Here is a 26,336-nt window from a genome sequence, read left to right as displayed (position 1 = left end):
AAGGAGATGGGACCAGTCAGCCCCTCGGCCTGGAAAAGGGAACTTTCTCCTGCTTCCCCAGAGAAAGGCTCCACAGAAGTCATTTCCAAACTCTTTTTAGCCACAGAACCCTGTCTTCGAATGAAACAAGGTCCTACCCACCTCGCTCACACACATGTAAAACAGCTAAAGGGGCGCTGCCCTGGTCCCATTTAGTTCAGCAAATACTTGCCTGACTCTAAAAACTAGCTCCCGCTTCCTCAGAGCCCCCAGGCCCTGGAGCCCAAAGCCGCAAAGCTCCGGGACCCCACCTCCGGGACACATGGCCCAGACTCTCCTCCTCCGAGAAGAGGCCATGGAGGCCCAGGCGGGGCTGAGCCAGGAAGGTTTCCTCTCCCCAGAGCAGGGGGGAGGCAGGTGGTCTGGAGTGTGCGCTCACTCCCTCCTCCTGCCCGGGTGGCCAGGCCAGAGCCCCCAGCCCTCAAGCCCTGCGGGACAGCTGCCCCCAGTAGGGTCCCCTTCACACATCATCTCACCCCAACTCAGACTCTAAAAACGGCTCTCTGGTTTTCAGCTTGGCACTGCCCACAAATTAGTGTCTCCAACACGGCCTCTTGGGACGTGACTTCAGGGAGGCCCCTGGGGAGCCAGAGGCCTCGGTGGAGGGAGACAGAGCCAGCAGGTCCGTCTTGGAGGAGACGAGAGTGGGTTAGTCCCCTCTCCTGGCTTCTGGGACCCCCACCAAGGCCACCCAGCTCGAGTGACTGCTCTGCTCTCCTTGCCACGGTCGGGGACAGACAATCTTTCCCCCCACGGGGCCCCTCCCCTGTCCTCCACTGAGTCCCGGCCACCGTGCTGGGCGCTGCTCTGAAGGAGAAGAAACCAGCAAGAGGAGAAAGGGCAGCAGTCTGGGCCCCCCTGCTCGGGGCCCGGAGACCCACCTCTCACCTAGCCTGGGCTCCCACCACGAAGCCCCGAGACAGGGGCCAACTGGGAACCAGTCAGGGAAGCCCGGCCTCACCACTGGCCTGGCCTTCAGCCTGGGACTGTTCTCCCCGCCACGGCCCCGCAGTCCAGGACGGGGCAGAAGACGCCTGGGCCTCGGGGCTCCAGCTGCGCAGGTGCCCCAGACTGAGGCCGGCCCGGCCTCCGCGCAGCCAGGCGGGCTCAGGGAGAAGCGCGCGGTACTCACAGGTAAGCCGTCAGGGGGTCCAGGTCCCCCGGCACCGCCGAGAGCCCGCGCTCAGAGCAGTCGGCCGACAGCATGATGCCGTCCTCGTGGCAGCGGCAGGGGGCCGGGCAGGCGGGCCGCGGGCCAGGCTGGGGGGCGCACGGGGAGGCGCAGAGCGCGGCGCAGAGCCAGAGGGCGCGGAGCCCGGGTGCGCTGGGCATCGCGGCGGCCGGGAGGGCGGCGGGCACCGGCGGCGCACAGTCAGAGAGGAGCAGGCATCGCCGCGCGGTCTTCACTCCTGGGTTTCACGGGTTGGGCTTGGCAAGGGAGGGCGACACGGCGGAGGAGGAGCCAAGGGAACTTTCTCGCCTCTCGCTCCCCTTCCCTCCTTCCCTCCGAGCTGGCAGGAATTTCATCCAGGAAAGAAAAAAGCAAACAACCCGGAGAGCGGAGAGCGGGACCTGCAGGCGTTTGGGCTGCGGGCTCAGGACCTTGTGCCCGAGGGGACAGCCTCGGGGCCACAGGGGATCGGAGGAGCGCCCCGGAAGCACCTTGTTTGTTCGAGGTCACCCACTTGGGGGGGAGCAGCCCCAGAAGTGCAGCTTGCGGTCACCCTCCTCACCCTGGCTCCTGGGGAGGGGAGCGAGGGGTTGTCTCGCCAGGTGAGCCGTGACGGGCCGGAGCCGCGGGGTGGGTGGAGTCGGGCGGCTACAAGGAGGAGCCTTCCAGCCGAGCCCCAGGCCCGCCACCAGAGAAGGTGTGACGTTCACCCACAAAGCGTCTTGCACGCGGCCGCAGTCAGGCGTGAGCCCGGGAGCCCCGGACCCTGCTCCCGGGATAGAGCCCGGCGCCCGGCTGGGGACGCGCCCACCTGGCGGTCCTGGCCGGCCAGAGTCGGCAGGTCGGCGCCACCTGGAGGCCAGTCCGGCAGCTGCAGCTCCACCAGCCTGAGGCTGGAAGGGCCAGGCCGGAGGCTTGAGGGGGAGAGACGGTGGCTGAAGCTGGGCTCATCCCGGCGCCGGGCCAAGCCCGGGGTGGAGTGAGAGCCGGCTGCGTCTCCTGACCTCGCTGTCCCCGCACGGTCCATCCTGAGTGCACAGCAGCAGCCTGGAGGCCTCAGGGCAGCCAGGGGCCCTTCATCCAGGACGGCCACCCCCCAGGGCCACTCATCACCTCCCTCCCGTTCTCTGCTACTGCTCTCACCTCCCGGGCCCCAGGGGCTGCACGGCTGGGCCAGGAAGGCGGGAAACCGACCCTTGGCCTCCGGAGGGCGGGGCTCGGCCCTGACGTAGATGAGCCCCCAGGGAGGCCTGGGTGGTCCTCGCGCACGGAGGGCCGGAGAGACCACAGGGGCGCTGCCTGCCCCCCAGCTCGGCCGTGCTCCCGGCCTCACCCCCCACTTGCTGCGGCCCCCTTGCGGTCTGGTGCAGGGGCCCTGCTGCCCCCTCAGCAGGGGCGGGGCCCGGGGGCCCAGAGCGAGTCTCCAGCCGCCTACTGGGGGGTCGTTACGGGCCAACCCCGACTCCTGATAAGCGTGTGTGACCCAGCCCGGGAGGCCCAGGTGAGCGGGAAGCCTGCCTCTCCTCCTGCTCCACAGGCCCGCGAGGGCCCTCCTGGCCTCCCACCCCTCGTCTTTCACGAGGAGCTCGGGGTGGCCAAGGAGAGCCCTGCCCCCTCCCCGATTCGGGGTCTGACTCGTTTCGGGGCCTCCTGCTCTGGTTTGTCCAGGCTTTCCGTGTCCCCCAGGCCCTCTACCGGGAGCAGCTGGGGCCCCGCCTCTGGCACCAGCCGTCCAGGGCCTCGTGGCTGATGAGGGGACAGATGGGCCATGGGTGATGGTGTCGCCACGGTGAGCACTCCTGCCCTCCTTTCTGCTTCTCCTCCTGGTTTTCCCTCCCCAGACTCCCGCACTGTGGTGGAGCGAAGGAGGCCGAGAAAACCCGGCCGCTCTGGCCACGCAGCAGCGAGCCCCCGGCGCCTGCCGCCGGCGGCGGAAAACGGGAAGGCTGGGTCGCGGGGGGCAGGGCCAGGCCGGTCCTGCTGCACACAGGGCAGAGGCTGTACCCCCTCGCCCCGAGTAACCAGCTCTGAATCCAGGGCTCCCCCAGACACTAGAGGCTAGATCTGAGGAACGGGGAAACTGGAGGGCGGGGCTGGGGGCTGCCCCGCGAAAGCCACCCGCCAGGCCCCCCCAGCCCCGCTCCTGTTTCCCACCAGGCCCTGGCATGGACGGACGGAGCGCACTCGGCCTCTGGCTTGACCACATCCTCTATTCCCCGACTCGGCCCCCTCACAGCACGGGGCCCGGCGCGCGTGCAGGCTGCCCTCCAGGGGAGCCAGGGCCGAGTGGGTCTGCGGGGCGGCCGCCGGCACCAACGCAAGCCAGCCCGTCCACAAGCGCGCTGTTGAGACAGTTGTAGAGGTGGATGAACTGCTCCTGGGGCAGAAGGGGAGGACGCAGCGAGGGCGGCTGGACGGTGCCAGGAAGGCTCCCTGTCCTCCACTGAGAGCAGCGGCCGGGCGCCACCTGGCGGCTGCCCGAGTGCAGCGGGGCACAGCCCTCCCACCGCACCCCACTCCCGCCCCTTCCCTCCCAGGGCTAAGCACCCACCCCGGCCCCCGTGGCCTCTCACCAGTGTTGGGGTCATGAGCCCACAGGCCTGTGACTGCTGCAAGGCCACGGTGACGACGTCCACGAAGCCTGCTGCAGCAGCTGGTCCATGGCCAGGAAGGTGCCCAGCTGGGCCACACCCTTGCTGCAAAGGACCTCGAGTTGGAGGGGCCCCTGTGGGGTGGGGGCAGGGCCGGGTGCCCAGGCAGGCACGTGGGGAAACCCAGCCTGGGCCTGGGGACCGGGGAGGGGCGCCGGGCACGGCCACAGCCAGCCGGGGCCCCAGTGGGCAGGGGCGTCGGGGGACAGATTCCCGAAAGACGACGTCAGGGCAGAGCGAGGAGGGGGCTGTGTCCTGACCCTCACCCCAAGCCGCGGGGCAGTGAGGTCTCTGCCTGCTCCTCCCGGGCCCCGTCCAGCGGCACCTGCAGTGGCTGAGCAGCGTGCCTGGCTTCTCCACGCCCCGGGAGCAGCACTGGCCCACGGCAGCCAGGAAGGGCAGCAGGGTCACGGTGGGGAGCTCCTGCCCCGGCTCCCCGCACGGAGACTGCAACCTCTGCACCGGCCTCTCCTTCCTGCTCCCCCTCTGGGCAAAGACGTTGGCACCGGTGCCTGGAGGGGCCGGGACTGCTCCGCGGAGCCCACCCCCACCCCACGGCCCTAGCTTACACGTGTGACACTGAGGAGGGTGCAGGGCCAGCCTGCAGCGCTGCTCTCAGCCACCCAGCGCACGGTCTCCGCGTCCGTGGCGACGGGCTGTGACTCCGTGGGCCAGAACTCCCGTGGCCAAACCGGGTCAGGGCTGCTCAGCCGGCCAGCCCATCCCCACCCAGGCCCTGGTCACACCACACCCCCATCCCAACCCCCAGGCATCCCACCCTCTGCCCCGTTCCCTCACCTTCTCCCGGGAGTCTGGCAGGCACAAGGAGACCAGCACGCGAGCCCCGTGCTCCCACACCAGCTCCCAGATTTCTGCGGGCCCCGGTCAGCATGACGTGACCGCAGCCAGAGGGCCCGCCCTGCAGAGCACAGGGTGTCCCCTGCCCGTCTCAGCTCTAGGACCCCCAGCCCCCCAGCCCCAGACCAGGAAGCACCAACGGCCCAAGGGCATGGTCTCACGGGGAAGAGCCAGGCTTCGGGCATCTCTGCAGCAGGGCCGTCCTCTGCCGGAGGGGACCGCTCGTGACAACAGCCGTCTGCAGGACGAGGGTGAGGGTGAGGCCGCCAGAGGTCCCAGTCTGGCCGACGCCCGATGCCCGGTCCACCCGCAAGCCCACTGGCACTCATGGGAGGCCATGCTGTCCTGCCCACGGCTGGGAGAGGGCATCGCAGAGCCCGCCTGGTCCTTGAGGGCCTGGAGCGGGAGCTGGGGAGGGTGACCGGCAGAGGGGCACCATGAGACAGGCCGCAGAAGTGGTGGCACGAGGGGACCCCGCGTCGTCGTGCCGCCCAGCCCGCAGCCACCTCGTGCTCCCCCAGGAAGCCAGCGTTGCCATCGGCCGCCCGCTCAGAGCACGCCCGGGCGAAGCTCCTCACGCGGATGGGCTGCGGCCTGGGCGGGGCACGGGCCGTGTCGGGGGTGCCGGAGGCTGCCCAGCTCCCGCTCCCGGTCTCCTCGGCCCTGCGTGGACGGAGTTGGCAGCCTGTTGGTGGGAGGGACGGGGACCCTGCCCCCCACCGGACAAGGTTCCCGGAGCCGCACGTACTCAGAGGTGCCGGGGCCCCTTCCAGGATCCTGCTCAGGAGGCAGCCGTGCAGGAAGATGTACTGGCTCTGGGGGGTGGGGGACGGGAGGCGGTCGGCTGAGGGACCGTGGCCCAGCCGGGAGACTTCCAGGCCCTGACCAGCCAGACAGCCCGGGGCAGGCGAGAGGCTTTGGGGAGCCTTCCCGTGGGGCACCCCCAACCCCGCGTCAGAGCTGGCAGGGGCCCGCCCACCTCCCACCCCCCGCACAAAGGGAAACAGAAGCCCCGATAGGAGGGTGAGTGTCCGAGCCCCTCCCCCGGGTCCTTCCCTGGCCCCTGGGGACCCTGTGGCCCGGCCGTCTGCCCCACCCCCTCTCAGGGTCCGCAGCCCACCCGCCTTGCCCTCACGGGGTCTGGATCGTGAGGGGCCGGTGCAGGCGCAGCGAGCACACCGTGTGTGTGGAACACGTCCACTGTATCCTCCTCCTCCACCGGCTGACAGGGCCACAAAGCTGCCCGAGCGGCCGACGCCTGCGCTGCGGGTCAGAGGCCCCAGGGCTGTGAAGGGGGGCCCTTCCCCACCCCACCCCCCGCCACCTGCCACCTGCCTCGCCTGCCTGCACCAGGATGGGCCCTGCGCCTGGGGCGGCCCGCGCCTGCTCCCGAACCGGGTCCACAAAGGCCAGCAGGGAGCTGGGGATCTCGGGGACGCCGTGGTCTGGCCGGGTGGTGGACTGCAGCTGCTTCACTGGCCGCTGCGGTTGCTGGGCAGCCTGGAGGTTGGGGGGCAGAGGAGCCGCTGCTCTGTCCCCTCCTAACCCACTGTCCTCTGCTCAGCCCTCACTCTGTCACCAGATCTTGAGGGCGGGGTGGTGCCCCCCACACTGGGATGCTCCCCTTGGCTCCTCCAGCCTCCCGGGGAGTCTGCCTGCCGGGGGCCCAAGGGGGAGGGGGGTACTGCTGCCCCAGGAGGTCACAGCCTGGGAAGGCAGATGGGGCCCAGGGGTCTGGGGTGAGCGGGGGCCCTGAGCTGAGCTCAGGGCAGGGCAGAAACCGTCCCTTCTCAGCCAACTTCGGATGACCCTTAGCCTTCCCTGTGCTTCCCTACCCTTCCCTAACCTCCAACCTCCTGGGCAAGGGGGAGGCCAGGGGCCCAGGAGGCGAGCCGACCTTCCAAGGAGTCACCCCACCTCGCTCGCGGGCACACACGTGCTGCAGCTGGAAGTCCCGCGTGATCCACTCGCCCTCGGGCTCCTCAGCCAGGAGGTGGACGGTGATGTGACCGTGGGTGACAGGGGTGGAGTCGGCTGGCCAGGAGTGCTCACATAGCACTAGGGCCAGAGGGTCAGAGCGGGGTTGGGGGGCAGGTGTGGGCCCCCCCATCACTGCCACCCCTGCTGTATCAGCACCTCCCACCCATCCGTCTGTCTCCACCACCCCGCTTGTCCGGAAGCCTGTCTCCCCCCGCCCGGCCCCGGCACCTCCACCCCCAGACCTCTGTGTGACCCCTGGGGCTTCCAGGCAGCTGCCGGGCTCCTGTGCAAACTGCGTGGCCTTACTTAGGACCACCTGGCCTGGCCTCACCCCTACAGCTGGAGAGGCTCGAAGGTGCTGTCCCAGGGCCCCGCACGGAGCAGGGCACAGGCGTGTTTAAAGCAAGGACGCAGACTGGGCCTGGAGCAGGAGAGGGTGGACTCGGTGAGAAACAGCAGAGGCGATGGAGGTGAATCCAGCTGGGAGCCTGGGTTCCCGGTCTCCTTCCCTGCCCCATCCTGGGCGGCCTCCCAGACCCACAGCTGGTCCTGTGGGGAGAGCCTGCCACCTGGTGGCCACGCCGGGGGCTGTGGCACGCTCACCCGCCCGTTGTGCATGCCCACTGATCAGCATGACGACGACCCGGACCTGCTGCTCCCGCACCAGCCGCCAGAAGTCCTCCAGGGTCTTCTTTAGAGGCCCCTGGGTGGTGATGAACCCCTGCGGGCGGGTGTAGCCCTGGGGGTGGGCAGGATCACGTTAACTGGGGCCCAGCACACAGCCATGCATCCCACGGGTGATCTCTGGGAGTGAGGACTTCGTGTGCAGGCCGATACGTGTGCACACACGTGAACACACGTGCACCAAGGACTTGGAGACAGCCCCACCTCGATGGGACGATGACAAGGCACTGATGGCCCTGAAGTAGCCTCCCCAGGCCACCCCTTCACCACCCGACCCACACCACCTGCGTTTCTCCCAGGGCTCCACTGCCCACCCAGCTCTCCCAGGCCAGCACTCAGTCCCTCCTCCAACAGCCCCATCTGCCTCTCCTGCCTCCACCTGATGATCCCGCCCCACTCTGTCCACATGTCCCGCCCGGCTCTTCTCTGGGTCTGTCCAGCGGCAATGTCTGCCTCTCTTTCATCACTTATCAGGATTCTGCTCATCCTTCAAGAGACCAAATGCCCCCTCCTCCAGGAAGCCTTTCTTGATTCCTAGGTGGACTAAACGTTCCTTCTTCAAGTGCTCTGAGCACCACACGTGTGCCCTTATTACAGCACATGTCATGCTGCGTGGCAGGTGTCACACACACACACACACACACACACACACACACACACACACACACCTCCTGCTCCTTTGAAGGTGGGAATCCGCGTAGCCCAGCCCTGCCTCCTGCGGTCCCAGCACAGTGACCAACACACAAGACACACAAGCTGGCGGTCTTCGTGGACGGCTAGGGCAGGACAGCGTGTCCTGCAAACCGGGCCCCTCCCGAGTGGACGCCGCAGCCAGCCCGCAGGCGGCTCTACCAGGATGACGCTGGCGTTGACGTAATCGGAGTGAGGCTCTCCGTCCAGCGGGGTCAGCCTGACCCGGGAGTGGCCATCTGCCAACGGTAAAAGCCGTGCATTCAGGGCGGGCACATGCAGCCCCTCCTCCGGGCCGAGCTCCGGCCCCGCACCCCCCTGCCCGCCGTGCTCGCAGGGCAGCACGTGAGGGTAGCGGTTCTCGGCGGTGTCGGCAGGGTGCTCGGCCTCCAGCCTAGGCTGCTCCTCGCCCACCTCCTTCAGCTCCTGCAGAGACGGGGGCCGAAGCAGACCCATGTCACCCCCACACCGGGGGGGGGTCGTGCACAGCTGGGCTCCCCCAGAGCCTGGGGGCGGCAGAGGCCTCAGCTCGAACGCCTGAAAGCCTGGTGGGCACGGGCGCTCTTGGCCTCGTAGCCCTGTCGGAAGCTGTGGGCAGGGATGGGCTGGTGGGTCCACCTGGGGGGAGAGGGACGAGTAGGCGGCGGCCCTGGTGTGCAGAGTCCCGCCCTGGGTGCCGCGAGGGGGTGGGCCACACAGCTGGGTCACCCAGGAGCTAGGGCCCTGGTGTGCAGAGTCCTGCCCTGGGTGCCAGTAGGGGGTGGGCCGCACAGCCGGGTCACCCAGGAGCTAGAAACCAGCCCTGGGCTCCAGGGGCCAGAGAGAGGGGGCAGGGCAAACAGGACCACACTCGGAGGAGGTGGGCATGAGTCTCTGAGGCCCCGTCCCCGGGTCCTGAGGATGGCTCTGGGCACAGCTGCTCACGGCACCGCTCAGGGTGCGGTCAGCAGAAGGAGGAACAGGAGCGACAGAGGGTAGATTACAGTCCAACATCAGAGAGAAAGAAGGAAAAGGAAGCGACTTGGCCTGAAACCGTCCAGGTGGTCAGTCGGGGACCGAGAGGACGGGAGTCTGGAGGCAGAGGCTGAGGGCCCGGGAGGAGCCGGGGGCCCCTGGGAGCAGGGTGACGGGGGTGTGACAGCGGCTGAGGGAGGACTCGGCTGGCGGGGCGAGGGACGCAGTCCCGGGGAGACCCCGTCATCACCGAGCCTGTGGAGGGCGGGCCGGCTGCCCCGCTCCACGGGGGCCGCACGCTCACTGCAGGCTGTAAGCTGCCAGCTCCCAGGAGCACAGGTTCCTCTCCGACCTGCAGAGGGTGACGGGGCCTGGGAGGCAGCCTGGGGCTCCCCCAACACGCCGGCCCGGCCCTCCCCGCCGCTCACCTCTGCCCCTGCACTCGCCTCCAGCACGGCAGGCCCAGCAAGGCACCAAGCGCAAGGACACCGCCCGCTGCGACGCCCACTGCTGCTGGGAGGGGCACTGCCGCCCGGGACACGTTGGCCCGGGGCTCTGTGGACGGTGAGGGAAGGGTGAGCTGGGCAGCCCTGACCTGCCGCCCCATGAGACATACCAGCTTCCCCGGGCCTGAGACCCCCTGGGTGGAGGGCGCAGTGACAGCCCTTACCCCGCAGAAGGAAGTCCCAGATGCCGAACCGAGGCCAGAGAAGGCTGCCAGGGGGACCACCCTGGACGGGCACCGAGAACAGCCTGCGAGCCCTCCCCGCCTCCAGCCCCTGAGCAGGGCCCACCCAACACCCTTTAGGACAAGCGGGCAGAGGCCTGGCCCCACGCCTTCTGGAGCTGCTCTGTCCAGTACGGTCGCCACGCACCCCTGGGCTACTGTGCACTTGAACCAGAGCGGCTCCAATTTCAGATTTGCTGCAAGCATAAGCTACACACAGGATTTCAAAGCTTTACTGATTTTAAAAAAAGGATGTAAAATATCTCATTAATCATTTTAAAAAATCGATCATATGTTGATATGATATTTTTAATACCTTGTTTTAAATAAAATGTGGCTGAGATTAATTGCACCTGTTTATTTTTCTCTTTTTAACATAGCTACTGGGAACCACAAATGTGGTTCTCACTTGCGGCTTGCCTTGTGTTTCTACTGGTCAGCGCTGCTCCAGAATCCGGCGGCCAGCCGGGAGCAGCATGGCGGACGGAAGCGTTGCAGGAGGGTAGACCAATCACAGCAGCAGCAAACCGTTTCCTCGACGCCTGTCTTACCCACTACCCCCAGCCCACCCAGGCCAGGGCTGCCACCAGGAGCACCTCCTTCGCTGGCTCTGGGGATCCCAGCTCTGTTAGGCAGGACAGGTCCCCCGCTGGTAGCTGAGCCTCAGAAGGGAGGTCCCAGCACCAATCCCCACCCCAGGACCCAGCTGGAGTCCTAGCTGGGTGCCCGCCTACCTGAGAAGGCTGAGAAGGAGAGGAGGGTCTCAGGGCTGTACCTGGTAAAGGCCGCAACACTGAACCTGGCACAGAGGAGCAGGACCTCTGAGCAGGAGCAGGAGAGAGACGGCCTTGCGGGTGGGCAGAAACAGCTGGGTCCCCGACGCCCCACCCTCCGGGAGAGGAGGGGGTGTCTGACCCTCCACGCGCGGAGGTGGACCGGGCCTCTGTGCTCCTGTGCGGAGGGGTCCTGGTGACGTGGTGGGGGTGTGTGTGGCTGGCTGCTGGGTGGATGGACCAGCTATGAGTGTGTGTCCCCTCGTGTGTGTCGCTTGTGGACATACACAGGCGCGCGTCCGTCCTAAAGGCCTTGAGTCCCAGTGATGGTAGGTCTAGAAGAGCCCTCTGGTTTCACGCCCTTGTCCCCCAGATAAGGAAGAAATATCCAGGGAGGGAAGAGCCCAGGCCCCAGCGTGAGGAGGGGAGCTGGGCTTGAACCTGGGACCTCCGACTCCTGCTCCCGACCCCCTAGGATGCGTGCTTGCCTCCCCCCCTCCCCTGCCCCCCGCCCCCTCTACCTAGACCCCCTGCCCCTCCCCCTCCGGCCCCCACCTGGCCGCAGCCGCTGCGAAGGCCCCGGGCAGCCTCCCCGAGGTCAGGCCCCTCCAGCCTGGAGCCAACGACTCACCTGGAACCGCTCCCCCGGAGCAGCCACTCCAAGGCAGCTGACGCAGGGAAAGGAGGGAAGGGAGACGGAGGAAAGGAAGCGGCTCTGGGCCCCAGAGCAGGCTCGAAGGTGGGGAGGCGGACGCCCAGCCAACAGGCAGGTACAGAAAGTCTGAACAGCTAACTGGCTTCCTGAGGACCCTTCTCTCAGGCCGTCTGGCAGGGAGCGCAGGCCTGCACGGGGACCAGTCCCGGCCAGGGCCGGGGGCTGCCTGCCCGTCCCCGCTCTGCCCAGCCCCAAACCTCAGAGCCACCCACCGGCCTCTGGATGGGGGCCTGGAAACTCAGCACTGCAGCCCCATCAGATTTTCCAGGCCGCGCGCGCGCGTGCGTGTGTGTGTGCGCACGCGAGTGCACACGTGCTCTTTCAAAAGGGCTGGGGGTGGGGAACAACTAGGGAAACTGATCTGGGGCCAGTCTGGCCAAGAGGAGGGGGAAACACTGCACCTTTGGCCCTCCCCCTCACCTGGGCACCTCACTTTGGTGGACCCGCAGAGGCTGGAGAAGTGGGGTGGAAACACCCTAATTCGGAATCTAAGTAGAAGAGGTACAGCAGGGCACGGTTTTAGGTAAGGGGTGAGGTCTCAGACTGTTCCCAAGACTTCCCAGAAAAGGGGGTCCCGTTGGGGACAGCACAGACCCCTCAGCTAGTCCTATGGACGGGGCCTGGCTGAGGCACCTGGCCGTAGGGGCACACCTGTCAGCCCCCAGCCAGACTGGGGCAGCCTTGGGCTGGGGGGCAGGGGCGGTCTGGAGAGGGTGCTGGAAGGTCCCGACGATAGAAGCAGTCTCCCCAACCCAAGGCTCTCCATTCAGCAAAAAAGTACCACAAGGGCTGTGTCTCCTCCCAGCAGCCACTCCCACAGACAAACCCACATCCTCCACCTAGAGAGCCCCGGGGGGCCTCCCGAGCCCTCGAGCACCTTACTGATTCCTTCTGGAGAGAGCCAGCCAGAGGCAGAGGCCGGCGGGGGACAGGTCCAGGCCTCCCGGCTCCCGAGTGCGGACCAGCCCGTCTCCCCCGCTGCTGCCCGGCAGCCCTCCCTCTTCCGGCCCCCCTTCCGCTCCCACTGCTGAAGCCTGGCCTTGGGCATCTCCCACGCCCGGGAAGGTAGTCCCCAGGAGGAGAAGGGCAGGGTGGCTCTCGTGGCCCGTCTCCCACTCTTCCTCCCACACCCCGGGAAAGGTCCCCAGGGAGGGGGCAGGCCTGGGTCCCTCTGACCAGGTTGTTGCGTGGGGCGAGGGGCTGTGCGTGCCGGCAGCCTGGCCGTGCGTGTGGCCTGACAGTGCACACAGGCAAGACTTGTGAGCCATGAGGGTGCACACACCTGCCCGAGTGCACGTGCTCGTGTGGCAACCAGGGACGTCAAGGCGGCAGGCGCCGGGTGGGGCCGGAGCAGGAGGGCCTCTGGAGAGAGGGGCCGTGTTGGGGAACACATGTCCATTTCGCTGGCTCTGGGCTTGGGAGGGAGAGGCCTCCCCTCTGTCCTGAAGTCCTCCTACAGGGGCCTGAGTTCCGGCAACCCGGCAAAGAACGGGGCTCTTCCCGGGAGGCCCAGGGCGGCTGGGCCGGCCTACTCGCGGGTCCTTCAGCCGGGGGCTGAAAAGTATGGGAAAGTCCCCACACCAGCCGGCACCCAGAGGTGTCAGGAAACTGGGTCGGGTGGGGGCTGGGTGTCTGGGGGGCGCCCAGAGCTGCTCCGCACCTCCCACCAGCCCTCCCAGCCGGGCTGTCTGCGGTGTCCTCCTCCGCGCAGATTCCAGCTCTCTGTGTCCCTGTCTCCCCTACGCAGCCAGGGACACGCGGAATGGAAGTCGCCTGGGCTGGCCCAGGATCTGAGGGCTGTGCGTGGGGTGCCTGGGATCAGGGCTTCTCCGGAGAGGAGCGGAGAGGAAGGCGGGGAGGGGAGCAGGACGCGGCCGGCGTGCAGAGCCCCCGCAGCTGGCCCAGTCCCTGAGACCCCTGCCTTGGGGCTTTTATCGGGTGGCAGCCTTTGACCCCAGGGCGAGCAGGTGGGAATTCCCGGTACACCTGCCCCTCTGGGGGGCTCCGGACCCTGGGGCTCACAGCTCTGGAACTGGGGAGCGGCTGCAGGGGGACAGTGCGCCACAGGCAGCCCTCCCCGTGAAGGCCAGGTGGGGAAAGGGAGCAGTGAGGAGGGGGACAGTTCCGGCGCCCTCGGCCCTCCCAGAGCCGCTTCTCCAGCTGACAGCTCTGAGCGCCCCAGTTCCACCTTCTGACCGATGTGGGAGGGGCGATCCTCGGCCCCTGGGGAGGGCGAACCTGAGAAGGAGCCCGAGCCCCAGGGAGGAGCAGTAACTGCCCAGGCTCAGCAAGGGCTCAGCGGGGTCTTCCTGGCTTCCTGCACCCCAGACCCAGCTCTGGATGCAAATCAGCAGTTGGAGTGACGGGCCCGAGAGCTGTGGGGGGCAGGCTCGCACCAGGAGAGGGGGAGGCTCAGGGACAGGAGTCACTCCTGGGGCATACAGGCCTTCTCCTGCTCCCAGCAGCCTGGATGGGGCAGAGTCCACCCCAGACAGGGCACAGCGGGGCCCCCAGGCCCCCAGGCCAGGCTGCGGGACTGTTGCAGGGCTCTGTCCTCTCTGAGGCCTGTGGCGGTGCCGCCCCCCGCCCCGCAGCTGTGTTTGCACCTCCAAAGATGTCCAGGCATTTCTGAGCGGAAAGGGGCGAGGGGTGGGCAGGAGGCAAGGTGACTATCTGCCTACCGCAAACACACCTAAAGGGAGCTGAGAGACTCTCGGGGTCTTGCCTAACGCCCAACCACTACCCACCCCCCCACCCCCCTTGCCCATTTCCTGGCCCCCAGCTTCCTTGCTCTCCACCCAGGAGCTCAGCCTCAGGCTTCTCAAACCTGGGAGGCAGGCATGCTCCCAGCCAGAGGGCTCAGACCCTAAGAGCCTGGGGGCGCAGGCAGAGCGGTTTGGGGAGGGCTTCGCCCGCTTCCTCCTCCCCACCCCTGCGGTACCCTAGCTTCCTGTTCTCGATAACAATCAACAGCTTGCCCCGGAGGGGGTGGCCCTCTTTCCAATCCCCTCCTGCCCCCCTTTTGATCCCTAGGCCCCCCCCCCCATCCACTAGTGGAAACACTGGCGGGGTTGAGGGCCAGCTGAGGCAGAGGTCACAGCCCACAGGTCCACCCAGGCTCCTGCGCCCTCCTCCCCGTCTGGGCACCAGAGCCAAGTGCTTCCTCAGCTCTGGACCTCCTGAGCCCCAGAGGGCCATCTTGTTCTCCACCTGGAGGCCAGCCCCTCCCCACCGCCCCCTCCTGCGTGCCCACCCCCGGGCCTGTTGTACGTCAGTGCTTGTTTGCTGTCACCCTTTGATGGCTGAATCAGAGAAGTGGGTGGAAGGGGAAGGATGGGATTGTGGGCGCCGGGAGCGGAAGGTGTCGGGAACGTTTCAAGGTGAAAGGAGCTGAGCAGGGAGCCAACAGGAGGCCCGCTGGTGAGGCAGAGGTGGGCCAGTGGGGTCTTGGACTTGGGCACCCCCCTCCCCAGGCCCAGGCTTCAGGCACCCCAGGGGCAAAGAAGACACAGGGGTCCCCTGGTGTGAGAGCCAGAGGCTGTCCGCTCTCCGTGGGTCTCTGAGTAGACGTCAGGGTTCTGGGAGGAGGCCTGGGGGGGGGCGCCTGGGAGACGGGGAAAGCCCCGAGACCCTCCTACAAGCTGTCTTTACTACCGACTCCCAGGGCAGCTGGCCCGGCTCAGGCCAGAGGCGGCTGGGCGCCGGGGTGTGGCTCAGGGCCTGGGATGACCCTTCTGGCCTGGCCCGAGCCTGTCCCCTTGGGGAGCAAGAACTCCTGCCTTCCCTTGCCCCACCCAGTCTGTGCCCACTTCTGTTTGTGCCTGGCACGATTCCCGCGGCTTGAAGGGGCAAGGGCTTCCAGGGCGAGGCTCCAAGGCAGAAGCAAAGAAGTGGAAATCAGTCTCCAGCCGAGGTCGGTGGGAGCAGGAGTACCCGGGCCTCTGCAGGGCAGCCTGGAGCTAGGGTCGGCTCAGCCCTGCCCCACGAGCTGGCAGAGGCTGGACGCACCCAGGACCTGGAGGAGATGCCCTGGAGGAGGGGGCCGGGTGGTCAAGAATGGCCCGGCGCCTCGGCCATTCCCGGCGAGCAGGGCCAGGCCCGTGGCAAAGGTGCTGGGACACGGCCAGCGGCCCCCAGAGGGGCAGAGGCGGGAGGCCGCCGACCCCTGGTGGTGGCAACAGGCAGCTGGGGCGTGCGTGGGTGGCAGCGAGGAGGGGCGGAGGGAGGAAGCTGGCTTCCTGAAGCCTTCTCAGCCCTCAAAGACAGACCAACAGACAGACAGACAGCTGGCAAGAGGCGCTGGGGGACACAGCTGCTTCAGTAAGTACCTGAGGGGGGCGGGGAGGAGCCCCGCGGGCCAGGGCTGTGAGAACCTGGGGAGACAAGGGAGGGCGTCTCGGAGGGGGATGAGCAGGAGGGTGCCCGGGGCCACGGTGCCCGGCTGGGGCGTGGGTGCTGACCCCCTGATGTCCCCGAGGGGTGGGCAAGGCCCCGAAGGGAGAGGAGAGGCGGACGAGGCCCTCCTGCTGCAAGAGCCTCTCTGCCCACTCGGCGCCTGGCCCGCTCGGCCCCTGCGGGCGCGGTGACCCCACAGCCCCTCCCCGACTCGGAAGCTGGGACCCTGGTCTGGAAGATGGGGACTGTCCCCCAGAGGAGGGCCCCCCACCACCTCTGCGCCCCCTCTTGTGCCCCCAGCTGTTGCCTCCCCATATGCGCTGTCGCTCAAGGGCTTGGTGAGGCCATTTCCTGTGACGGTTACCGAGGCGGGCTGGGGGGGGATGGGCAGAGGAGGAAGGAAACACCCCCAGCCTCCCTCCTTGGACAGAGACCCCAGAAGCCAGGATGACCCTGGGGCTGGAAGTGCCAGCAGCCGGGCGAGGGTCCCGCTGGGCCAGCAGCCCGCACGCCCGGGGCCCCGGCTGGCTCCAAGGCTGCAGGAGGTCTCCACCTTCTCGTCCAGAGGAGGCCCCTGTACACCCAGAGTGGGTGTGTGTGAGCCCTTCTTCCATCCAGAACCGCTATATTCCCCCCTCGCCCTCCCTGACCTGGCCTCCAGCGTAGGGCTGGGGCAGCGCCCCGCCCCGCCCCCTCCCCCCAGATTCCTTCCTATCTTCACCCACCGTCTCTACCTTTCATCTTGCCCTTACTCTAAACACAGGCTGCCGCCTCCCGGGTGCCTCTGCAGAGATCCTGGCCTTCCCAGGGTGAAAACACCGCCACTTCCTGGGGAACGGAAGACACCCCAGTGAAAACAGAGGTGCCAGAGGGCAGAAAGCCGGCCTGGGCCAGGCAGCCCAGAGGTCAAAACTCATGGCCGAGTGAGCCTCCCCTGGGCCCAGCCCCCCAGCATGGTCCAGGCCTGCGGGGGGCACTCCAGAGCACAGCCGCCAGCCACCCGTTCCCCTGAGGGCAGCCATGACCCAGCTTCCACCTGACCAGGCGCCAGCCAAGAAGCACGTGCGCCTGCAGGAGAGGTGAGACCTTTTCCGGGAGGGGCTTCCCTCCTGCGGGACCCTCACCACCTCTCCAGGAAAAGGAAACCAGATGTGCTCATTTGCATGTCATTTGCATGCCCTTTACCTGTCTGGGGCACAAGCTCTGCGTCAGCCTCGCACCTGTGCCCCAAGCCCCAGGTCGGGTTGAGCACCCCTGGAGGGGGCCGGGGCCTCCAGGCCTGGATACGGGTCTGAGATCTAGGGGCCGGGCTGGGAACAGGAAGTGGGGGCAGCAGCTCTGGCTGACAAGGGGCGGGGGTGCACAGGGCCCGGGCCTCTGGGGCAAGGGGAGACAAGGAGCCGCCCCCCAGAGGTGCCCGTAACAATCATAACTGTCAGAGGCTGACCGCGCGTGGGCTCACGGGGCACTGGCCGTCTGTGCTGCAGGCGCGGCTCCAATGTGGCTCTGATGCTGGACGTGCGGTCCCTGGGGGCCGTGGAGCCCATCTGCTCGGTGCGCACGCCCCAGGAGGTCACCCTGCACTTTCTGCGCACAGCCGGGCACCCCCTCACCCGCCGGGCCCTGCAGCACCAGCCACCCAGCCCCAAGCAGCTGGAAGAGGAATTCTTGGTAAGAACGTGGGGTCCCCTCCGCATCACTGCCCTTCTGAATCAGGAGAGCCAGCTGGCACCACTCTACCCTGGCCTGTGGGCCTGTCCCCTTTGGGCCCTTGGGAGAGAGAACCCCGGGGTCTCCAGGAAGGAACCCGCCCAGGCTCCCTCCTCTGCCCTCCACCACATCTAGACCTGCGTCCTGATGCCAGGAGGGAACAGCTGGGTCCCAGCTCTACTAGGAAAGGTGGAGGGAGAGGAGGCTGGAAGGGGGTTGGCTGTTCACTTGCTTCCTCCCCCCGCCAGAAGATCCCCTCAAACTTTGTCAGCCCTGAAGACCTGGATATTCCTGGCCATGCCTCCAAGGACCGATACAAGACCATCTTGCCAAGTAAGGACTGCAGCAGGGGCCTGGGGCTGGAGGCGTTCAGAAGGCAAAACACAGCCTCGGCCAGGAGAGAGCTGCCGTCCGCAGAGGCTCTTCTTCCGGCAGACGAATGCCCACACCCGGGCCTGGCTGGGGAAGGGGAGCCGTAGCCACAACCAGCATGAGGATAGGACGGCACTGCCCAGTGTGACCCCAGGAAGTCGGTCTATGGTGTTCTTATCCCCATTTTACAAATGAGGAAACCAAGTCACAGAGAAGTTGTGTAACCTGCTGGAGGTCACACAGCCAGTTGCACCAAACCTCCTTCCTCCTCTTCTTCCCACGTGGGAAAGGGCCCACACAGGTCTGCGGGGGGAGAGGCCCCGTCAGGATGGCTCCCCGAGAGGGGGCTGGAGGATCTCAGATGGAGGCAGCGAGGAGGCTGCAGATGGGGGTCCCGGGGTCAGCACCTCCTGTATTTCAGAGGCAGGCACAGGCCCTCTGAGCACGAGGCCCGGGGACACTCTCCCCCTCCCGCTCCGCTCAGAGCAGCCTTATGTGGCCAGGCCACCTCCAGGAACCCCCAGTCTGGAGGCCACAGCCCTCTGCCTGCCTGGGCCAGTCCGGGGGCTGTTAGCACTCACGGAAGGGGGGACTGCCCTGCTCCTGGCCCCGAGGCACCCTCCGTCCAGACCAGCTGGCCCTGGGGAGCCTGCTTCTTCATCCGGCTTGGACTGGAGCTGGGGAAAGGCCCCCTTAGACGGCCAGGCTGACTCGCCTTGGGGGTGGAATGAAGCCTCAGTTCCAGTCCGGCCTCTCAGGAGACAATATCTCTTTTTCCATTTGTATCGCTATGACCCTGTTCTGCGCCTCACTGATCTCCAGACTAGAATGTCGTTCAGTAACGGCCCTCTCCTCGCTTGTCCATCCTGCCCAGCACCAGCCAGGGAACCTTCCCAGTTATTTCTGTGACCATGGCCCACTGCTGGTCAGGAACATTCTGTGGCTCCCTTCTGCGTGCATGTGAAATAATGCCATAGGTATCGGCCACCTGCTATTCGCAGGTGCCGTGACAAGCACAGGACTCTCCTCTCTCTGGCCCTGCATGAGTTTGCTTCGCTGGTCACCTTTTGACCTGTGGTCTCTGCTGATTTTTACTTCCTAGACCCCCAGAGCCGCGTCTGTCTGGGCCGGGCGCAGAGCCAGGAGGACGGAGATTACATCAACGCCAACTACATCCGGGTGAGTCGCCGGCGGGGAAGGGGGGCTATGTCCAGAGAACGCCCAGCACGGCTGGTGGTTCGGGCACCTGGTGTCCCAGCTCCGACCCACGGCTGCCACGGCCCTTCCGAGCCAAGCCGGCGCAAACAGGCCAGGACGCCAGGCGGGAGCACAGAGCAGACGTCAGACGCCGGAAGGAAGACCCCGGTCTCCTTGGCGCACCCCGTCCTGCGGCCCCTGCCAGCCTCACAGCGCCGAGGGCGGCTCGGGCCAGGCCCAGCCTGTGGCTCCCAGGTCTGCACGGAAGGTGCAGCGCCAACTGGGGGCGCTCGGCCGGCTCCCTCCCTTCTGGCCTTCGCTGCTCCAGGCAGCCCCTCCTTCGTGGAGACGGCTTCAGTCAAGGAACCGGGAGGCGGGGAGGCCAGGTGGGCTCCATCCCCAGCGTCAGCCCGCAGGGGTGGGAGGCGGCAGGTGCAGACTGCGCCCTCTAGCGGCTCAGAGTGGGTGGGACCGCGGCCGGGCGCCCCGGTGAATAACCCGCAGCCGGAGCCGCCTTCGGGGGAAACGCGGCCTGGTGAAGGGGGGGGGGGTCTGGATTTCACCGTCCCTTGAGGAGCAAGAAGCTGAGGATCCTGAAGGGGAGAGGAAAGGCTGGCAGGAGTGTGCTACGCCTCGCTGCTAAATATACAAAGTAGCATGTAAAAGGGAAACATCCGCTCGACAAATACTGAACTGTTTTCTTCGCCTCTTGCGCTAGTATTCAATAGAAAGCAGCGGGGGAGGAAGGGAACGTTCACAGAGGCCCTGAAAGATGCTAGACTCAACCCAACACACTTCGTAGAGTCTGGTGTGCACCACGTGCTGCTGGACGGCCATTACACCCCGTTTACAGACCGGAAGCTGGGAAACTCGCTCTCGGCTGCACAGGCAGTGAGCAGAACAGGGGTTGGAACCGGATGTTCTCACTCAGAGCCCGTGTCGTGTCCGCCATGTGGCGTCTGGCGTGTGTGTCTGTGACGTGTGTGTCCGGGCTGCACGGTCCCTGGCTGCAGCCTGAGCCCGGCGCCTGCAGGTCTGGCCGCCCCAGGGCCCCGGCCTCACCGGCCACCCTTCCCCGGCCTCCTCCGCCTGCAGGGATACGGTGGGAAGGACAAGGCCTACATCGCCACCCAGGGCCCTATGCCCAACACCGTGTCAGACTTCTGGGAGATGGTGTGGCAGGAGGAGACGTCCCTCATCGTCATGCTGACTCAGCTCCGAGAGGGCAAGGAGGTAAGAGGCTGAGGCGCGGTCCCTGGCGAACCCAGACGGAGAGGCTGCACCCACCTCTGCAGCCCCCACCCCTGCTGGGGCAGCTCGGGGCAGGGGCCTCCCCTGGGAGCTGAGGACACCTGTCAGTTCCTGAGACACGTGGCAGGGAGGCCATCCCCAGCCAGAAGCAGGGGTGGGGGGCACTTTATCTGCAGGTGTCAAGTTCAGGACAGCCCAGCCCTCGCAGCGGGGGTCCCCGCTCCCATCTCTGCTGCCCTGGCCCCTGACTCCCAGCTCCCTCCCCCCAGAAGTGTGTCCACTACTGGCCCACGGAGGAGGAGACCTACGGGCCCTTCCGCATCCATGTCCAGGACGTGAGAGAGAGCCCGGAATACACCGTGAGGCAGCTCACCATCCAGGTACCGCCCTCTGGTCCACAGGGAAGTCGGGCCACCCTCACTCTCTGGAACTTCCCTGGGAGTCACAGGTCTACTCAGGGAAACCTGCTTGAACCCACATGTAAAGAGCTGCTTGGGACTAGAAGAAGAGGGATGTGGGTGCCGCCCTCAGGGAGCCTCTAGTCCAGTAGGGCAGCGCCAACGATCCTTGTGGGAACCGCCAGGAAGGCCCAGCGGTCTGTGCCAAACGCCCGGAGGAGGGGGCGGGGTCCTGGAGTCACTGCTGGAGGAACCGCGGGCCGTTTGACAAGATGCTTAATAACTTGTAAAAGTGCCTAAAAACGCTTCTGTTATTGTGTAGCGTCTTCTGCTCTCCAAAGCGTTTCTCTATCCTCCGAGCATCATGGCCCCATTTTCAAGGTGAAGAAAGTGAGGTCAAGGGAGTCACCCAAAGCCACGTGCTGGCTGGAGGCAGAGCCAGGACTTGAACTTGGGTATTTCCGCGCTCCCCAGAGAGTGTCCGAGGAGGGAGCGGTAGAGCACAGTGAGCTGGACAAGGCTGGAGTCTTCTGCTCGGGTCACTCCAGCCCCAGCCCCAGAGAAGAGGACGGGCGGTGCCCTCATCCTGCCCCTGCTCTCACGCTTTGTCCCCACCCAGCACCAGGAAGAGCGCCGGTCAGTGAAGCACATCCTCTTCTCGGCCTGGCCTGACCACCAGACCCCAGAATCGGCTGGGCCCCTGCTGCGCCTGGTGGCCGAGGTGGAGGACAGCCCAGAGACAGCTGCCAACACTGGGCCCGTCGTGGTCCACTGCAGGTATGTGCCCCCTCCCCCGGAAGCCCTTCCTCCCCACTGGGCCCCTCCTGGGAAGGAGTCTAAGCAGAGCAGGGCCGGGCAGGCCCAGGTCTTACTTGGACAGGAATCTCTAGGTCATCCAGCAAGTGCTCTGTCCTTCCCTCTGGCTGCACAACCTGGACGTGTGGGCTGGACACCCAGGCACAGTCCAGAGAGGCAGCTCCCAGTCTGCTGAGGCAGGAGACGAACATGATCCCCGCTGTCAGGAAATGCATTTATTCACTCGTGAATGTTTACTGAAAACCTGGTATTGCCAGGCACAGTGTTAGATGCTTAAGGAGACAGCTGTGAACAAGACAGTTTGGTTTCTGCCAAGTTTTATGGTCTGGTGGGAAAGACAGCCAATGAAACGAACAGGACGCAGCATGATGAGAACATAAAGGGGACTGGGGGGCGGGGGGCACAGAACGAAGTCGCCCAACCCAGACTTTGGCCAGAGAACGTCTTCCAGGAGAAATGGCCTCTAAGCCAAGCTAAGACCTGAAAGGTGCATTAGCCAAGCGAAGATGGTGGGGGGGGGGGGAGCATGCCAGGCAGATGGAGCAACACGTGCAAAGGCCCAGAGGTGCAGTTTAGAGACTGACATGACGCTGGGAGCAGAGTCAGTGAGTAGGGGCCGGATGTCACACGGGAAGGGGGCAGGGATGAAAAAGCCTGGAAGATAAGTGACGAGGGGCCTCACGGGACTGGCTCGGAAAACTGGATTTGCCAGTTACAAAGAATACTTAGGCCACAGGGTAAGAAGTGGATTGGGGTGGAGTCAGGGGTGATACAGGGGACAGACTTAAAATAAGGAAAGCATTTGGGATACACATTCCAACTAGAACACAGCGGCCAAAAGCACAGGCAGAGGGGTCTGGAAGCCCCTCCCGCAGGTGCACCCAGACACAGTGCTGGGAGGTCAGGGGCTCACAGGGGAAGACTTCCTGAGGAAGGGAGGAAGTCAAGGGCACGACAGAGCACAGAGGACAGGACTGTGGGCAGGACCGAGTCGGGCAAGGGCGCCGAGCACCAGCAGCTGTGAGGACGCGTCATGGTTAGGGGAGGGCGTTCCGCGGGGTCATCCAGCCCAGCGTGGGCCCTGCCAGCAGGAAGCGGCTGTCCCCCACTGAGCAGGAGAGAGCTCCTCAAAACGTCCACAGGACCCGAGGGCGACCTGGACCGGCTTTAGGGTGAGGCCAGTGAGGGATGCAGACGCCTCCGTGGCCGCCCCCCACCCCGTGGAGGCACCCCTACTTCCCTTCTGTTCCCCACCCACCCGGCCCCCTGTGACCTCCCCGCCCCCTCCCTGGACCCCCGGACCCAGCGCAGGGATCGGCCGGACTGGCTGCTTCATCGCCACCCGCATCGGCTGCCAACAGCTGAAGGCCCTCGGGGAAGTGGACATTCTGGGCATCGTGTGCCAGCTGCGGCTGGACAGGTGGGTCTGCGGCCTGAGCGGGGCACTTCACCACCAGGCACTTCCTGTGGGAAAGGAAGGGGCCCCTTTCGCTTAAAGAGCTGTTCTTCTGCAGCTCACACCCTGGCGAGAATCTCTATCTAGAATCTAGAATTTTAGCTCTCTGGCGGGGGGCGGGGGGGGGTGGCAGACGTGGGGCGCCTAGAGTTAAATAGGCCACCCTATGGATTTACCCGCGCTTTCAATCTCTTCTGTTTTTTGTCTCTATTTTTCCAAATTCCCTCCTCAGGGGAAAGGTGGGGGGAAAGAGTACGGTTGGTTCTAGAAACTAGGCGGCCATAGGCGATGCACAGAAGCTCACTGGATTTGGAGACAGAGGACCAGGGTGCATCTCACTGAGCTGTCACCGTGTTTCCCTGGGTCCCCATTTCTTTATCTAGAGAGAAACAATGGCCCTTTCCCCAGAGAGCTGCCGTAAGGAACGCATTAACAGATGTGAAAGTATTGGGGGAACACGAGTGCCTACTATACACATATATAGAATTATTACTTCTAAGATTACCAGGAAGAGGAAATCTTGGGGCTCAGGAATGTTCCTGGCCCAGCCTGGGGACTCAGGGGCTGGTTCTGCCCCAGGAGCTGAGGGGTCAGAGAAGACCCCTGCCCGCGTGGGCCCCTCCTACCCCCCACCCCGGGCTGGGGAGGGCGCAGCGGGAGGAGTCCGCTGCAGAGGATGCACCTGGAAGGAGGAGCCGACAGGCCTTCGGGCAGCTCAGGCTCTCCCCTCCGGACCGCTGTTCACGGCCTGCGCGCCTCTCCCCGCAGGGGGGGCATGATCCAGACCGCGGAGCAGTACCAGTTCCTGCACCACACCTTGGCCTTGTACGCCGCCCAGCTGCCAGAGGAGCCCAACCCCTGACCCTGGCACCCTCCCCCGCCCAGGGCCGCTTCCCTGGGCCTGGGAAGGTGGGTTTGGGAAAGTGGGCCTTGTGACCTGGGGAACCCCCTGGGTGGGCATGGGAACAGGGTGCCCCTCGGGGTGTGTCTGGGGTCACAGGAAGCTGGACGGTGAGGACCGGGCTAGACACTGGCTCTTCAGCACTGCCCACTCCCCTGCTCCCTGCAGAGGCCCCCAGTGGACACCAGGGGCAACCCCCCATGTCCCTCCGAGCTTACAGCTGGCAGCTGACCTTGACAACAGAGCTGGGAAAGAGACCCGGGCATCCTGGTCCCTGAAACGCCGTGTGAGCCTCGGTCTCTTCCTCGGATGTGGACATCAGGTGCTTTACTGCCACCGGGGGAGAACAACCAGAGGAGCACCTAGAAGCCACTCCGGCTGTACCCCCTTCCTGGGGCTGGCGAGAGAGTGACTGCAAGATCACCCCCCACCCTGGCCCAGCCCGAGAACAGGCCGATGACCTGAGCTGGGAAAAGCCTGGTGCTACCTTGGCCAAGTCCTCAGCATCCTAGCAGGGACTCTGCCTCTTCACCCACATCTGTGAGGCTGGACACCCCCCAAAGAGAGCAAGGACCAGACTACCCCTGTGCCCACACGAGTGTCCGGGGAGCAGGCTATGGAGGTGACCTGGTGGGACAGCTGAAATCTCTAGAAGAGGGAAAGTGTGCGGACTCCTTGGAGGCCCAGACAGCTGCCCCTGCCTCCGTAACTGCCGGCCACCCACCCCAGCTACTCTCCAGGGAGGCCCAGCATCCTCTGCCTGCCTTTGGACCCCAGAAGGGACTCCGAGTACCCAGGGAGGACACAAGAGACGAGCAAGGAGCCGAGAGCACTGCCTGACTTTAGATAAGCAGCCCTGCCATGGCCTCCTCCCCGCAGAGCACGCCTGGATGTCTGGCTGTTGCCATGAGCAACCCGGGTTAAAGCACCTACATGGACCCAGGGGCTCAGGCTGAACCCGGACCCCCCCAGAGAGCTAACTCCCCTCTGCACCTCACATCCACACGATGTCCAGGGCCCCCCAGATCTATCTCAGGGCTGACCACCACACCCCAGCGAGGCGTCCAAATCCTTCGTCCTTGAATCCAAGATGGGCTGCCCATGGGGAGGAAGGCAGGCACCATCTTTCCAGGTGCTTGGCCCCTGGCGGCTGCCTTTGCCGGGGCCAGTTTTCCGAGGAACCCCCCAAGGAGCTGGGTCCCAGAGAACAGCTGGCCTTTCCCTCAGACAGCGCTTCTGGAAAACATGCAGCGTCGGAACCGAGGGTGACTTCCTTAATGCTTCTGCTGGTCCTCCTTCCTCACCGCCTGGGAATGGGCTCACCCCCTCCTGAAGCTTTCCTGCCCTATGAGAGGCACTCCCGGTGCCCGTGGCGCTGGGTGCAGGGCCATCAGGCGCCTGGTCCTCCCTGAGCTCAGACCCCACAGGAGGAAAGCCACCGCACGGGTGGCAGACTCCCCTCCCTGGGCGCTGTTGCCCCAACCCTGTCCCAGAGCTTGAGGACAGGCTCTGAAGAGTGAGCAGGTGGGAAAATAAAGACTTCTCAGATGATTGAGTCATTGCTTCTTTCCCTCTTCCTCTCAGGCCTCTGGAGCCTCTTTGCATCAGTAGAGAGAGTAAGAATTCACAGACCAGGAACAGGCTGCATCTCTACCCCAGGACGTGCACTCTTACAGCCCTTCCAGGGACACATGAAACAAAGTGACACTGGAGTCAGTCTGGGAAACGGGCAAAGGTGTTCCTTAGGCACTAGAGAGGGACTCACAAAGGGCAAGGACTAGAAAGACCATGTAAGTTAATAACTTAATAACCCAGGATATTGCGCAGGGCCAGGACTTTGTGATACCTCCACTTTGGCAACTGATCGTTCGGGGTCATCTCGGCTGGGCTTGGCAGATATGGTTGACATTGAAACTTTATGCACCTTTGACTAAAACCACAGACGCCACGTGAGTGCCTGTGGAGGCCAAATAGGAAGGCACGCCCAAAGCGGGGTGTGGGATCGGGGGGTCCAGCAGCCCCGAGGTTGGGTCCTCCCAGGACCAGCATCTCCGCAAGCCGCACACCTCCTACCGCCAGCTCTCCTGAAGAAAACTTTGGTTTTTACCAAAACAGGCCCACTTTTTTCATTTGCCACAAACCTCCCTCATGGGAATCCCCCCCCACCCAGGACTCTCTCTGTTTAGTATCATGGTGGTCCCAGAAAAAGTCACTTTGGGCCAGAGGCTTCCTAAGCAAGTGGTCCTGGTACCTCGTGGTTAACAAGGCCTCACAGGTGGATGTTCCCTTCCACTGGGGCTCCGGTACCGAGAGATGCTCAGAGGCAAGGACTCAGGGAACAAAAGATCTTAGAGACATCGTCCCCGCGTCCTGGGAAGCCACGGACCACCCTCCTCCACCCTGGAAATGTTCCCGCTCAACGGGGCCCTCGCCCACCTCGGGCCCACCGCCCTGTAAGAAGGAAGCGGGTGCCAATCGGGGCACGGCAACCCGGGAAGGCGAAAAACAATCGGAGCTCTTTCCCCAAGTGCCCCTAGCGCACAGCAGCCCGGCCCGCCCCGAAGCCCGCGGTCGCCCCGCCCAGCGCACCCGCAGCCC

At 65.4% G+C, this 26,336-nt stretch overlaps 2 protein-coding genes across 2 annotated transcripts in view; one reads left to right on the top strand and one right to left on the bottom strand.

Annotated features, from left to right (window-relative positions):
• Window positions 1-1,392, bottom strand: part of LGR6 (leucine rich repeat containing G protein-coupled receptor 6) — a 98,929-nt gene extending 97,537 nt beyond the window's left edge. The window contains exon 1 of the mRNA XM_036833445.1: window positions 1,172-1,392. Within this exon, the coding sequence (XP_036689340.1) occupies window positions 1,172-1,371 (200 nt within the window). The 5' untranslated portion in view covers window positions 1,372-1,392. The remainder of the gene's footprint in view (window positions 1-1,171) is intronic.
• Window positions 1,393-15,482: 14,090 nt separating this feature from the next.
• On the top strand, window positions 15,483-25,270 carry PTPN7 (protein tyrosine phosphatase non-receptor type 7). The gene is given in 12 exon segments (XM_036842173.1): window positions 15,483-15,562; window positions 16,401-16,638; window positions 16,640-16,716; window positions 17,125-17,308; window positions 17,596-17,680; window positions 18,822-18,898; window positions 20,012-20,149; window positions 20,437-20,547; window positions 21,185-21,342; window positions 22,688-22,801; window positions 23,606-23,746; window positions 23,907-25,270. Coding segments are annotated over 10 exon segments (1,086 nt in total). The 5' UTR covers window positions 15,483-15,562; window positions 16,401-16,590; the 3' UTR covers window positions 23,700-23,746; window positions 23,907-25,270.
• Window positions 25,271-26,336: the final 1,066 nt, after the last annotated feature.

The sequence above is a fragment of the Balaenoptera musculus genome, chromosome 1, assembly GCF_009873245.2.
Source record: "Balaenoptera musculus isolate JJ_BM4_2016_0621 chromosome 1, mBalMus1.pri.v3, whole genome shotgun sequence".
Classification (NCBI taxonomy): Eukaryota; Metazoa; Chordata; class Mammalia; order Artiodactyla; family Balaenopteridae; genus Balaenoptera; species Balaenoptera musculus.
This window is presented reverse-complemented; position numbering and strand designations above follow the sequence as displayed.